Here is a 13417-nt window from a genome sequence, read left to right as displayed (position 1 = left end):
GCGGAGCCAGCAGGAAACCATCCCAAGCGGAGCCGGATCAGCAGCGCAGAGATGTCCCCAGCCGATACACAGGCAAGCAGTACATGGCCACCGGATCGGACCGGACCCCCTCCACAAGGGAGAGTGGGACATAGGAGAAAAAGAAAAGAAACGGCAGATCAACTGGTCTAAAAAGCGAGTCTATTTAAAGGCTAGAGTATACAAATGAGTTTTAAGGTGAGACTTAAATGCTTCTACTGAGGGCATTCCAGAGATTCGTCCATTTTTTTTTTTTAACCAGCTGCTCTTAAAACAATTGTGATAATTGCTATATAAATACATTGTGTTAATGTTTACCTTGTATTTTAGTTGATGAATGACCTACTTATTTTCATTTATAAATCACATACTGTACAATTTCTGGAAGAAGTAAATATTTTACCCCCCACTCTCCACCATGACTGTAAATAGACTAATTGTCAAGGTTATTTGGTGACGAACCCCAAGATGCAGAGATGGAGGCAGGCAAGGAGTGAGCAAACATGATTTTAATATAAATACTAAGACAAAACCAAACAAAGGGTTCAAACCAAAAGCGCGCACGTGGGCGGAATAACAAACAAAAGGCCTTTCGGATCAACTTGGCTACTCAATTGAATGTGTTGTTCTAAGCTGGTCTCTCCAAAGCTTTGGAATAAATTGCAAAATACCTATTCTGTTCTGGGTGATCATTTAAACTCAGTTTATTTGTCATCAAAAGAACTTGGGCTTGACCAGTAACTTAAATTCCCCTCGGAGGAACAGCTGATCCAAACACAACAATATTTAATATTCATCACAGAGTACTGGGCGGCATCGCTCGGTTGGTAGAGTGGCCGTGCCAGCAACTTGAGGGTTGTAGGTTCGATTCCCGCTTGTGCCATCCTAGTCACTGCCGTTGTGTCCTTGGGCAAGACACTTTACCCACCTGCTCCCAGTGCCACCCACACTGGTTTAAATGTAACTTAGATATTGGGTGTCACTATGTAAAGCGCTTTGAGTCACTTGAGAAAAGCGCTATATAAATATAATTCACTTCACTTCACTTTAGCATAGAAGCTAACAAGAAACAAAAAGGAAGGTAGAGGATAACAAACAGAAAAACTGGAAATAGCTATGGCTAACAAAAACAGCTTACCGCTACGACGACCAGGACAAGATGTAGCACGACAGGTAATAGCTGAAATCCAAACGACACGACAAGAGCAACATGTGGCAACGACAATACAAATGACAATACAATGATCCAGCCCTGACTGGAGGAACAAAGCAGGTAAAATAGGAGCGGGCGGGCTGTGCTCTCGAGGAGCTCCTGCTAAAGATGGAACATTTGGCAGAAATACCGGACAATTCCACAAACTTTATGGCTGGCTCACATCGTGGTCACTCCGTGATCACGTACGACCGCCAGACACTTCTGGATGTGGACGAATCGGGCCGTTTTGGTCTGATAGACGCGGGCGTGCTAGACTTGCTAACTAGCATGGGAATACATCGGCGGCTACATCCAGCGGCCTGTGAAGCAGGGGAGTCTAGTAGCAGCGGGGGCCGTCTACGGAGCAGACGCCAGCGGTGTGATCGGAAACGCGGATGCCGAGCGGGGCTAAAAACAAAGCAGAAGGCTAATCCCCACAGAACACCACTTTCCTCCATCCCGAAGACGGATTTAAATAAAGGATGCGAGACTACTGGTCTGGGTAAGGAGTCTGTTAAATTAGAACAAGTTTTTTCTGCTTTGAGTGTTTCAGAGTTGGACATGTGTTTTACCGAGGTGGCTAACTATGATGCGTGCAGTTTATCAAAGCAACAAACAAACAATCGGAAAATCCCCGTTACTGAGGTGGCTAACCATGATGTGTGCAGTTTATCAAAGCAACAAACAAACAATCGGAAAATCCCCGTTACTGAGGTGGCTAACCATGATGCGTGCAGTTTATCAAAGCAACAAACAAACAATCGGAAAATTCCTGTCGCATCAATTCCTAGATATGGTCGTAACTATACTAAATGCACTGGGCATAATAAACACAACATTATTAATATTGCTACTACGGATAATTTGATCAAAAACTCCCTAAAACAGCCCACTACCTATAATATAGGTTTTTTAAACATAAGATCATTGTCTCCTAAAACGTTGTTAGTTAATGATATTATCAGAGACAACAATCTTAACGTCATCGGTCTCAGCGAAACCTGGCTTAAACCAAACGACTTTTTTGCGCTAAATGAGGCATGTCCTCCTAACTTTACACATGCGCATATTGCCCGTGGCCATGTACTGCTCGCCTGTGTATCGGCTGGGGACATCTCTGCGCTGCTGGTCCGCCTCCGCTTGGGATGGTTTCCTGCTGGCTCCGCTGTGAACGGGACTCTCGCTGCTGTGTCTTGGATCTTCTTTGGACTGGACTCTCGCGACTGTGTTGGATCCATTGTGGATTGAACTTTCACAGTATCATGTTATACCCGCTCGACATCCTTTCCTCCTCTCCAAGGTTCTCATAGTCATCATTGTCACCGACGTCCCACTGGGTGTGAGTTTTCCTTGCCCTTATGTGGGCCTACCGAGGATGTCGTGGTGGTTTGTGCAGCCCTTTGAGACACTAGTGATTTAGGGCTATATAAGTAAACATTGATTGATTGATTGATTGACCAGATGCCAATCAGCCGCAGCTGAGTAAAAACAGGACACAGGGAGACAAACAGGAAGCTGAACCAAAATAAAAGCACTAGACAGGAAATACTAAACACACAGAGGAGAAGCTAAAACACAAACAAACTGTCAGTGGCAACTTTGACAATAATTTGTGGATAGAATTGTTATAACTATACCTCTGCATAACATTGTACACGTAAAAGGAAACAACACACTGGTCTTTCCTCGTCTCCCACCGTGGTTACATAGGATTCATCATATTCTGCTAGGGCACATAAAGCATGCTCCCCGAGGTACCATGCCCCCCCCCCCCAGTATTTGAGAAGGACTGCGAGTTGTATCGCCTGCCCGAGAGGACGGGTTAGACCAGTTTCTGACCAGGGTGTGAGATGCCTTCAGTGATGTTACCTCCCCCTTTCCTGACCCTGGACCGGTACAAGTCCTAGTTGTCCTTTGCAGTCGGTATCGGCTTGGTTGCCGAGCCAAACCAGGAAACGGAGTCGAGGTGATGCAGGATGTGGTTCAGTCCCACGCTGACTGTGTTCTCCACCAATCTGTTTTGCTCAACGTCCAGCAGGGGGACCTGTGATGTCCTTCAGTCTCCTATAGGACTTCACGGCCATAGATGCCATTGAGTCCGGTTGTGGTTGGTTTCTTTGGTACTGGGATGATGGTGGAGGCTTTGAAGCAAGAGAGGGCACCTGGTTCAGTTCCAGTGATGAGCAGCTGGAGATCTGGGTGAGGTTGGCAGCCAGTTGCTCGGCACAGACTCCCGGGCAGTTGAATAAAACTGTAGAAATGTAAGATACTTTTCCCCCCCCAGTACCTTGCCAGAAGCTTCTTTCTAAAACTACAAACATGGCTGCAGTGTGAGGGGAGGTACATTTGCATCTTGCATCGAGTCTCAAAACGGCTTGTTTTCAGATAAAGGTCTTTGCAGCAAAATCTATGCAAAATGTTGACTATAGAACCACAGTTACATGTTTTATAGACCAGTGGTTCTCAAATGGGGGTACTTGAAGGTATGCCAAGGGGTACGTGAGATTTTTTTTTAAATATTCTAAAAATAGCAACAATTCAAAAATCCTTTATAATTATGTTTATTGAATAATACTTCACGAGTGGGGGAAGAGTGGATCGATCCGTTGTGGTGAAAAAGGTGCTGAGCCGGAAGGCAAAGCTCTCAATTTACCGGTCGATCTACGTTCCCATCCTCACCTATGGTCATGAACTTTGGGTCATGACCGAAAGGATAAGATCACGGGTACAAGCGGCCCAAATGAGTTTCCAGGTCTCTCCCTTAGAGATAGGGTGAGAATCTCTGCCATCCGGGAGGAACTCAAAGTAAAGCCGCTGCTCCTCCACATGGAGAGGAGCCAGATGAGGTGGTTCGGGCATCTGGTCAGGATGCCACCTGAACGCCTCCCTAGGGAGGTGTTTAGGGCACGTCCAACCGGTAGGAGGCCACGGGGAAGACCCAGGACACGTTGGGAAGACTATGTCTCCCGGCTGGCCTGGGAACGCCTCGGGATCCCCTGGGAAGAGCTAGACGAAGTGGCTGGAGATAGGGAAGTCTGGGTTTCCCTGCTTAGGCTGTTGCCCCCGCGACCCGACCTCGGATAAGCGGAAGATGATGGATGGATGGATGGATGGATGGAATAATACTTCAACAAAATATGAACGTAAGTTCATAAACTGAGAAAAGAAATGCAACAATGCAATATTCAGTGTTGACAGCTAGATTTTTTGTGGACATGTTCCATAAATATTGATGTTAAAGATTTCTTTTTTTGTGAAGAAATGTTTAGAATGAAGTTGATGAATCCAGATGGATCTCTATTACAATCCCCAAAGAGGGCACTTTAAGTTGATGATTACTTCTACGTGTAGGAATCTTTATATATAATTGAATCACTTGTTTGTTTTTCAACAAGTTTTTAGTATGGCTGCCGGTAAAATGTGCGGACCAAACGATCAGGACTTTCGCATCTTGTGACACTGGAGCAACTTAAATCCGTCGATTGGTAAGTGTTTGTTTCGCATTAAATGTGGGTATCTAGTTTCAAATGTACATACAGCTAGCGTAAATAGCATGTTAGCATCGATTAGCTGGCAGTCATGCCGTGACCAAATATGTCTGATTAGCACATAAGTCAACAACATCAACAAAACTCACCTTTGTGATTTCGTCGACTTAATCGTTGCAAATGCATCTGCAGGTTATCCATACATCTCTGTGTCATGTCTGTCTTAGCATCGCCGGTAAAATGTGAAGACACTCTGGCAAATTCAATGGGGGTCTGGCGTCAGATTTCTTGCCAGTGGTGCAACTTGAATCCCTCCCTGTTAGTGTTGTTACACCCTCCGACAACACACCGACGAGGCATGATGTCTCCAAGGTTCCAAAAAAATAGTCGGAATAACGGAAAATAACAGACCGCGTGTTTGTAATGTGAAAATGAATATGGCTGGTGTGTTACCTCGGTGACGTCACGTTCTGACGTCATCGCTAAAAGACCTATAAACAGAAAGGCGTTTAATTTGCCAAAATTCACCCATTTAGAGTTCGGAAATGGTTAAAAAAATAGATGGTCTTTTTTCTGCACCATCAAGGTATATATTGACGCTTACATAGGTCTGCTGATAATGTTCCCCTTTAAGTTGATGATTACTTCTATGTGTAGAAATCTTTATTTATAATTGAATAAATTATTTTTCAACAAGTATTTAGTTATTGTTATATATTTTCCAAATAGTTCAAGAAAGACCACAACAAATGAGCAATATTTCGCACTGTTATCCAATTTAATAAATCAGAAACTGATGACATAGTGCCGTATTTTCTTCACGGTGGAAGAGGGGTTAGTGCGTCTGCCTCACAATACGAAGGTCCTGAGTAGTCAGGGTTCAATCCCGAGCTCGGGATCTTTCTGTGTGGAGTTTGCATGTCCTCCCCGTGAATGCGTGGGTTCCCTCCGGCTTCCTAATGCACCTGGGGATAGGTTGATTGGCAACACTAAATGGTCCCTAGTGTGTGAATGTTGTCTGTCTATCTGTGTTGGCCCTTCGATGAGGTGGCGACTTGTCCAGGGTGTACGCCGCCTTCCGCCCGATTGTAGCTGAGATAGGCACCAGCGCCCCCCGCGACCCCAAAGGGGAATAAGCGGTAGAAATGGATGGATTTTTTTTTTTTTTTTACCAAAAATGCTTTGCTCTGATTAGGGGGTACTTGAATTTAAAAAAATGTTCACAGGGGGTACATAAATGAAAAAAGGTTGAGAACCACTGCCTTAGACGATCAAAAACTTTATTTACATCTAAGACAAGTACTCCCAATTTTTGCTGAGAACATTGTTCCACCACTGGGGGACATAAGAAAACATTTCAATTGTAGATGGCTTCTCACATAGTCCGTACTTGTTATCAGATTAAATTTGATGTTTGTGAATGTGGTCGCATATTAAGCTGTGGATATAATAGGTAGCAGGGATGTTGGCTTATAGTTCAACAGATCTTGCTATTTTCCTTGCTTAGGTGGATCATATGGGCACATAGCCAGAAGGATTGAACTGTCTTTGTGTCCAGGAAAATCTGGAAGAGCTTGGCAGGTACTGGGCCAATCTTCACCACACGGATTTTAAGTACAGTTGCTGAGATTTCATCAGGGCCATTAGTTTTTGAAGTGCCGGAATAACATTTTTGGGACAGATTTTCATGGTTGAGAGAACTGGGCTGCTTTTGGACTGCAGAGTTGGAGAGATTCTGTGTACATTGAGGCATCATCTGATTTTGGTCTGTAGACACAAAGCATGAACACCAGGTGACCTGGAAGGTGTAGTTTCAGGCAGATCGAGTCATGTTGTTGGCGTTCAAAGTCGGGCGGTGAAAGCATCACGGAAGAAGACACAATTCCTCAGGTCTCTCTAATCTGCAGAAGGAGTAACCAAGCACTACAAGCATCATCTATCTTGCTATTCATGGACGTTTCATACACGCAGAAGATAAGATTATGCTCCAGATAATCAATTCTACTTTGTACGAAGCCTTTACATATTTGTGAGCAGTGAACTTATTTTGAGGAGGTCCTGGGTTTGGGTAAATGTGGAAATATACGAGCAACATACCACAAATGAAACAGCTAATTGATTATTCTCACGTGTGTGTTTTTATGTGTTGAGTCAAATTATTTTTTGGAGAAAAACTCTTGCCACAAACTGAACGACTAAATGCATCTTCTCCAGTGTGTGTTCTCTTGTGTCGAACCAAACTACACTTTTTAATAAAGCTTTTACAACAAACTAAGCATTTAAATGGTTTTTCCCCCGTGTGTGTTCTTATATGTTCCGTTAAACTGTTCTTCTGGGAAAAGCTTTTCCCACAAACGAGACAGTTGAATGGTTTTTCTCCTGTGTGCGTTCTCATGTGTTGAGTCAAATCGCTGTTTCGAGAAAAACTTTTACCACAAACTACACAATTCAGTGGTTTCTCACCCGTGTGTGTTCTCGTGTGTTGAGTCAAATCGCCGTTACGAGAAAAGCGTTTACCACAAACTGAGCAACTGAATGGTTTCAGTCCAGTGTGTGTACCCGAGTGTTGAGTCAAATGGCACTTTTTAGTAAAGCTTTTACCACAAACTAAGCAATGGAATTGTTTTTCTCCCGTGTGTGTTCTCATGTGCTGAGTCAAATTATTTTTTTGAGAAAAGCTCTTACCGCAAACTGAACAGGTGAATGGTTTTTCTCCTGTGTGCGTTCTCATGTGTTGAGTCAAATTATTTTTGATAGTAAAGCTTTTACCACAAACTGAACAACTAAAGGGTTTTTCTCCTGTGTGCGTTCTCATGTGATCGGTCAGATTGCTCTTTTGGGAGAAGCTTTTATCGCAAACTGAACAATCAAATGTTTTTTGTCCTGTGGGTGTTTTCATGTGTTGAGTCAAATGGCTCTTTCTACTAAAGGTTTTCGAACAAACTGAGCGCGTCAAACATTTTTTACCTTGCTTCTTTTTCGAAGACGCAAAGTATTTGCGGTCAGTCTCTATATCACCTTTAGAGTCTGTTTCGCTGCTCAAAGTTACTTCAACCCCGTCTTCAGCCTCACTATCTGATAGTGGAGCTAAGAGATTGTTTGCTTGTGGTTTCTCTTCGTCATCTTCAGTCTTCACAGAAACAACAGTCAGCGGCAACTTGGTGTAATCAGCTTCCTGATGTCCGAGAAGACACTCTCCCTCCTGAGTGATCCAGAGTTCTTCCTCTTCCTTTTTAATGTGAGGTGGCTGTGGAGTCTCCTGCTTCAAAGTGGAGCTCACCTCTGACTGAGGGGGAAGTTCTTCTGGATGACCAATCAGCTGCTGGATGTCTGCAGGACACAAACAAGACAAACATACTTTAGCTCATGGGTGTCAAACTCTGGCCCGCCGTGTAATTTAATTTGGCCCTTGAGGCAATATCAATTTAGCATTAGAGCTGGCCCGCCGGTGTTATACAGCGTCGGTGCCGCTGTAACACCGCATTCACTGCTAATACTCATACTTGCCAACCCTCCTCATTTTCCCGGTAGACTCCCGAAGTTCAGTGCCCCTCCCGAAAATCTCCCGGGGCAACCATTCTCCCGAATTTCTACCGATTTCCACCTGGACAACTATATTGGGGGCGTGCATTTAAGGCACTGCCTTTAGCGTTCTCTACAACCTGTCGTCACGTCCGCTTTTCCTCCATACTAACAGTGTGTCACATAATATTTGTGGCTTTTACACACACACACACACACACACACACACACACGCACACGCACACGCACAAGGCATACTTGGTCAACAGCCACACAGGTCACACTGAGGGTGGCCGTATAAACAACTTTAGCACTGTTACAAATATGCGCCACACTGTGAACCCACACCAAACAGGAATGACAAACACATTTCGGGTGAACATCCGCACCGTAACACAACAGAACAAATACCCAAAACCCCTTGCAGCACTAACTCTTCCGGGAAACTTCCAGCAAACTGACCAATAATTAACGTTTTATTCATGAATGTTCTCTTGCTACTTTAAGGCTTGAATGCTTGGTTCATTCATTATTATTTTATTTTCAAATGTATTATTAGCCTGTGGAAAAAATTTGATATTTACTTCAGAAGATTGCAAATAGAAAAAAAGGCATAACATTTTTTTTTTAATTGTATTTGATATGCCATTGATATTTTTATTATTATTATTATTTTGTTCAATATTTAATGCAAAACTTGTTTGGGTCCCTATTAAAAGGTTCATTTGTTCAACCTTGGCCCGCGGCTTTGTTCCGTTTAAAATGTTGGCCCACTCTGTGTTTGAGTTTGACACCCCTGATTTAGCTCATGTGATCCATGAGATGTTTCTCCTTGAACTCGCTCAACTAATTGTTCTGTGTACTGTATGTGTAGTGTTTCATGGCCATTGTAGTGCAGGCGTAGGGAACCTATGGCTCTAGGGCCAGATGTGGCTCTTTTGATGACTGCATCTGGCTCTCAGATAAATCTTAGCTGACTTTGCTTGAAGGGGAACATTATCAGCAGACCTATGTAAGCGTCAATATATACCTTGATGGTGCAGAAAAAAGACCATACATTTTTTTAACCGATTTCCGAACTCTAAATGGGTGAATTTTGGCGAATTAAACGCCTTTCTGTTTATCGCGCTGGAGGCGATGACGTCAGAATGTGACGTCGCCGAGGTAACACACCCACCATTTTCATTTTCAACACATTACAAACACCGGGTCTCAGCTCTGTTATTTTCCGTTTTTTTGACTATTTTTTGGAACCTTGGAGACATCATGCCTCGTCGGTGTGTTGTCGGAGGGTGTAACAACACTAACAGGGAGGGATTCAAGTTGCACCACTGGCCCGAAGATGCCAAAGTGTCTGCCGCCAGACCCCCATTGAATGTGCCAGAGTGTCTCCACATTTGACCGGCGATGCTAAGACAGACATGGCACAGAGATGTATGGATAACCTGCAGATGCATTTGCAACGATAGTCAACGAAATCACAAAGGGGAGTTTTGTTGATGTTGACTGCCAGCTAATCGATGCTAACATGCTATGCTAACCGATGCTAACATGCTATTTACCGGCGGTGCTAAAGCAGACATGGCACAGAGATGTATGGATAACCTGTAGATGCATTTGCAACTATATTACATTTCCTTCCACCCACATTTAATGCAAAAAAAAACACTTACCAATCGACGGATTTAAGTTGCTCCAGTGTCAAAAGATGCGAAAGTCCTGATCGTTTGGTCCGCAAGTTTTACCGGCGAAGCTAACGCAGCTATTCGGCCATGCTATGTCTATGAATTCGCCCAATAGCTTCAGTTTCTTCTTCAATACTTTCATACTCCAACCATCTGTTTCAATACATGCGTAATCTGTTGAATCGCTGAAATCCGAGTTTGAATCCGAGCTAATGTCGCTATATCTTGCTGTGGTATTCCCATTGTTTGTTTACATTGGCAGCACTGTGTGACGTCACAGGGAAATGGCCAGTGTCTTCGCAGAGAGCGAAAATAAGGCACTTTAAAGCTTTATTTAGGGATATTCCGAGACCGGTAAAATTTTGAAAAAAACTTCAAAAAATACAACAAGCCACTGGGAACTGATTTTTATTGTTTTTAACCCTTTTGAAATTGTGATAATGTTCCCCTTTAACACGATAAGTAATTAATAATTCCGCTTGTAATCACGATGTTAAAAATAATGTTCAAATTATAAAATATTCTCATGTATTTTAATCCATCCATCCATTTTTCTACCGCACCTGTTCACGAAATAATGTTATTAAAAATAATTAGAGACTTATTATACTCTAAAAACGTTGGTCTTACTTAAAAAATGCACGCATTTAGTTGTATTCAGTGTTCAAAAAAATATGATATGGCTCTCACGGTAACACATTTTAAAATATTTCGCTTTCATGGCTCTCTCAGCCAAAAAAGTTTCTCGACCCCTGATTTAGTGCCTTGCCAGAAGGATGGGTCAATGTTTACATGGCTTGGCTTGGACAAGTGGAGCTAGAATCGCAGAAAACATCTGTTTTGACGGCGGGGGACGAATTGATATTGCAATACAACACTTGTCTAACATTCTAAATAACAGTGAAGTGAATTATATTTATATAGCGCTTTTTCTCTAGTGACTACATTGTGGTGCCGGGTTCGATTTCCTCGAGGATGCGTCAAAACGAAGAACACAACAAAGGTAAGATATAACCAATTTATTCTAAATAACAGTGAAGTGAATTATATTTATATAGCGCTTTTTCTCTAGTGACTACAATGTGGTGCCGGGTTCGATTTCCTCGAGGATGCGTCAAAACGAAGAACACAACAACGTAAGATATAACCAATTTATTCTAAATAACAATGAAGTGAATTATATTTATATAGCGCTTTTTCTCAAAGCGCTTTACATAGTGAAACCCAATATCTAAGTTACATTCAAACCAGTGTGGGTGGCACTGGGAGCAGGTGGGTAAAGTGTCTTGCCCAAGGACACAACGGCAGTGACTAGGATGGCGGAAGCGGGAATCGAACCTGCAACCCTGAAGTTGCTGGCACGGCCGCTCTTCCAACCGAGCTAAACCGCCCACAGAAGGAGAGCTATAACAAAAACACTGGAGCTAACAAAAGGCAAACCAAAGACGCTAGTTCGAGAACTAGGAGATACAAAATAGGAAATTAAACTTGCACGTTGGCACACAAAAAGGAGTAAATAAAACATTTAGCATGTGAGCTAATAACGAGCTCGCGAAAATAGTAGGAATTGCGTGAAAGCAAACGATCAAAACAGACGTATAGTTGCATGAGAGCAAACTGGAGTCCCAGGCTGAACAAACAAAAGCAGAAGGCTTAATAAGTGAAGGTGATTATCTGTAGCAGGTGTGCGGGGCCGTGAGTAGCAGGTGAACTGATGAGTAACCATGGTGACGGACTAAAACAGGATGTAAGAGAGTCAGAAGGAGAATGAAACAAAGGTGGAAAAATAAACATGTGAAGATCTGCCGGATCGCAACACAATACATATTTTAAGTGCCCAACTTTTATCCATCCAACATATATTTTGCTTTGTAACAACAGCTTAACATTTTTTTTAATCTCTGATTTGAACTCCACTGCCTTCTTCAAAGGGGCCAAAATGAGTTTCCTCTCTCTCTTAGAGATAGGGTGAGAGGCTCTGCCATCCGGGAGGAACTCATGGAGAGGAGCCAGATCAGGTGGTTCGGGCATCTGGTCAGGATGCCACCCGAACGCCTCCCTAGGGAGGTGTTTAGGGCACGTCCGACCGGCAGGAGGCCACGGGGAAGACCCAGGACAGGTTGGGCAGACTATGTCTAATGCAGACTAACGCCTCGGGATCCTCCGGGAGGAACTGGACCAAGTGGCTGGGGAGAGGAATGTCTGGGCTTCTCTGCTTAGGCTGCTGCCCCCGCGACCTGACCTCGGGTAAGCGGAAGAAGATGGATAGCGGCTCTTTGTTTACATTCTTCAACAATAATTTCTCTTCATCACTCTTTTCAGGGCTCACAATAGCCTCCTAAATCCTGTTGTTGGACACTTCACCCCGCTCACCTTCGTCCGTAGTTTTCATCTTTTTATCCGTTTCTGACTCTCTTTCACTTTCTCTTTGACATGACGTCACCATCTTAGCATAGCAGTAGTCGTCCATCCACTATCACGTCTTCAATCTTCACTTCAGGTAGCACTTCACCGTTCCAACGTCAACTTCCATTTTGCAGACTTTGGGAAAAGACCAATCTTAAGGTATATGATGTTACATTTGAATGTAAATGGCTGTAAGATCGTAAATATGAAACGTTTTTGGAAAGCCAAGTCGCTGAGTCCGCCGTCTTGGTCTTTTCGCTTGTTCAATCGGTATGCGCATGCGCGGGAAACCAGCAACTTCCGTTCCTTCGTTTTTTGTTTTTATTTGTGTTTGTATTTGAATTTTAATTGTATTTTCAATTTCAATCTCAATCTAAATTTCAATTTCAATTTCTATTTCTATTTTTATTTATAACATTTTTATTTGTATTTATAACATTTTTTTTACTTCCGTTCCTTAGTTCAATGGTCCCCAACCAACCGGTACCGGGCCGTGAACCGATTGGTACCGGGCCGCAGAAGAATTTTGTATTCATTTTTATTAAAAAAAAAAAATAATAATATTTATTTATTTATCTATTATTAAATCAACATAAAAAAACACAATATACACTTACAATTAGTGCACCAACCACAAAAACCTCCCTTTTTCATGACAAAAACGTCCATTTTTCATGACAAAGAAAAAAAAAGAAAAAGGACCCCCCCTATTATTATTTTGAAATAAAAGAATGTGGGTTTAGTTTTGTGACAATGTCGTGTTGTTATTATGTTACATTATTTACAAGAAAGACGATCTTATTTGCCCTGTGGTGAGGTGGCGATTTGTCCAGGGTGTACTTCGCCTTCCGCCCGAATGCAGCTGAGATAGGCTCCAGCAACCCCTGCCACCCCAAAAAGGGCAAGTGGTAGGAAATGGATGGATGGACAGTCTTATTTGCACTGCCTCTATTTTCTTTTACTCTTATCATAAGCAGTTCCCAATACCGCCACAAGATGTCAGCAGTGTGACGTCACTGACGCTTCGGTTGTTCTGCGTGCGTTGTCACGTGTTCAGTCGAACGCTTCTTTTATGGACTTCCTTACAACACTAACACACTGAT

At 42.9% G+C, this 13417-nt stretch overlaps 2 protein-coding genes across 4 annotated transcripts in view; one reads left to right on the top strand and one right to left on the bottom strand.

Annotated features, from left to right (window-relative positions):
* LOC133551727 (zinc finger protein OZF-like) overlaps nucleotides 1-13417 on the bottom strand; it is a 114056-nt gene that overhangs the window by 22348 nt on the left and 78291 nt on the right. Inside the window, exons 2-3 of one of the 3 annotated variants that reach the window (XM_061899123.1) lie at nucleotides 7669-8031; nucleotides 5461-6624 (exon numbers count right to left, since the gene is read on the bottom strand). In XM_061899123.1, coding sequence (XP_061755107.1) covers nucleotides 6566-6624; nucleotides 7669-8031 — 422 coding nt within the window. In that variant the 3' untranslated portion in view covers nucleotides 5461-6565. Of the gene's footprint in view, nucleotides 8032-12281; nucleotides 12588-13417 lie in introns of those variants that run through there. The other 2 variants (XM_061899194.1, XM_061898956.1) reach the window with 2 other exon arrangements.
* LOC133538135 (gastrula zinc finger protein XlCGF26.1-like) overlaps nucleotides 1-13417 on the top strand; it is a 263415-nt gene that overhangs the window by 218336 nt on the left and 31662 nt on the right. The window lies entirely within an intron of this gene.

This window comes from Nerophis ophidion, linkage group LG01 (genome assembly GCF_033978795.1).
Source record: "Nerophis ophidion isolate RoL-2023_Sa linkage group LG01, RoL_Noph_v1.0, whole genome shotgun sequence".
NCBI classification, from domain to species: domain Eukaryota; kingdom Metazoa; phylum Chordata; class Actinopteri; order Syngnathiformes; family Syngnathidae; genus Nerophis; species Nerophis ophidion.
Note: the sequence above shows the minus strand (reverse complement) of the source record. Positions and strands in the feature narration are given on the sequence as shown.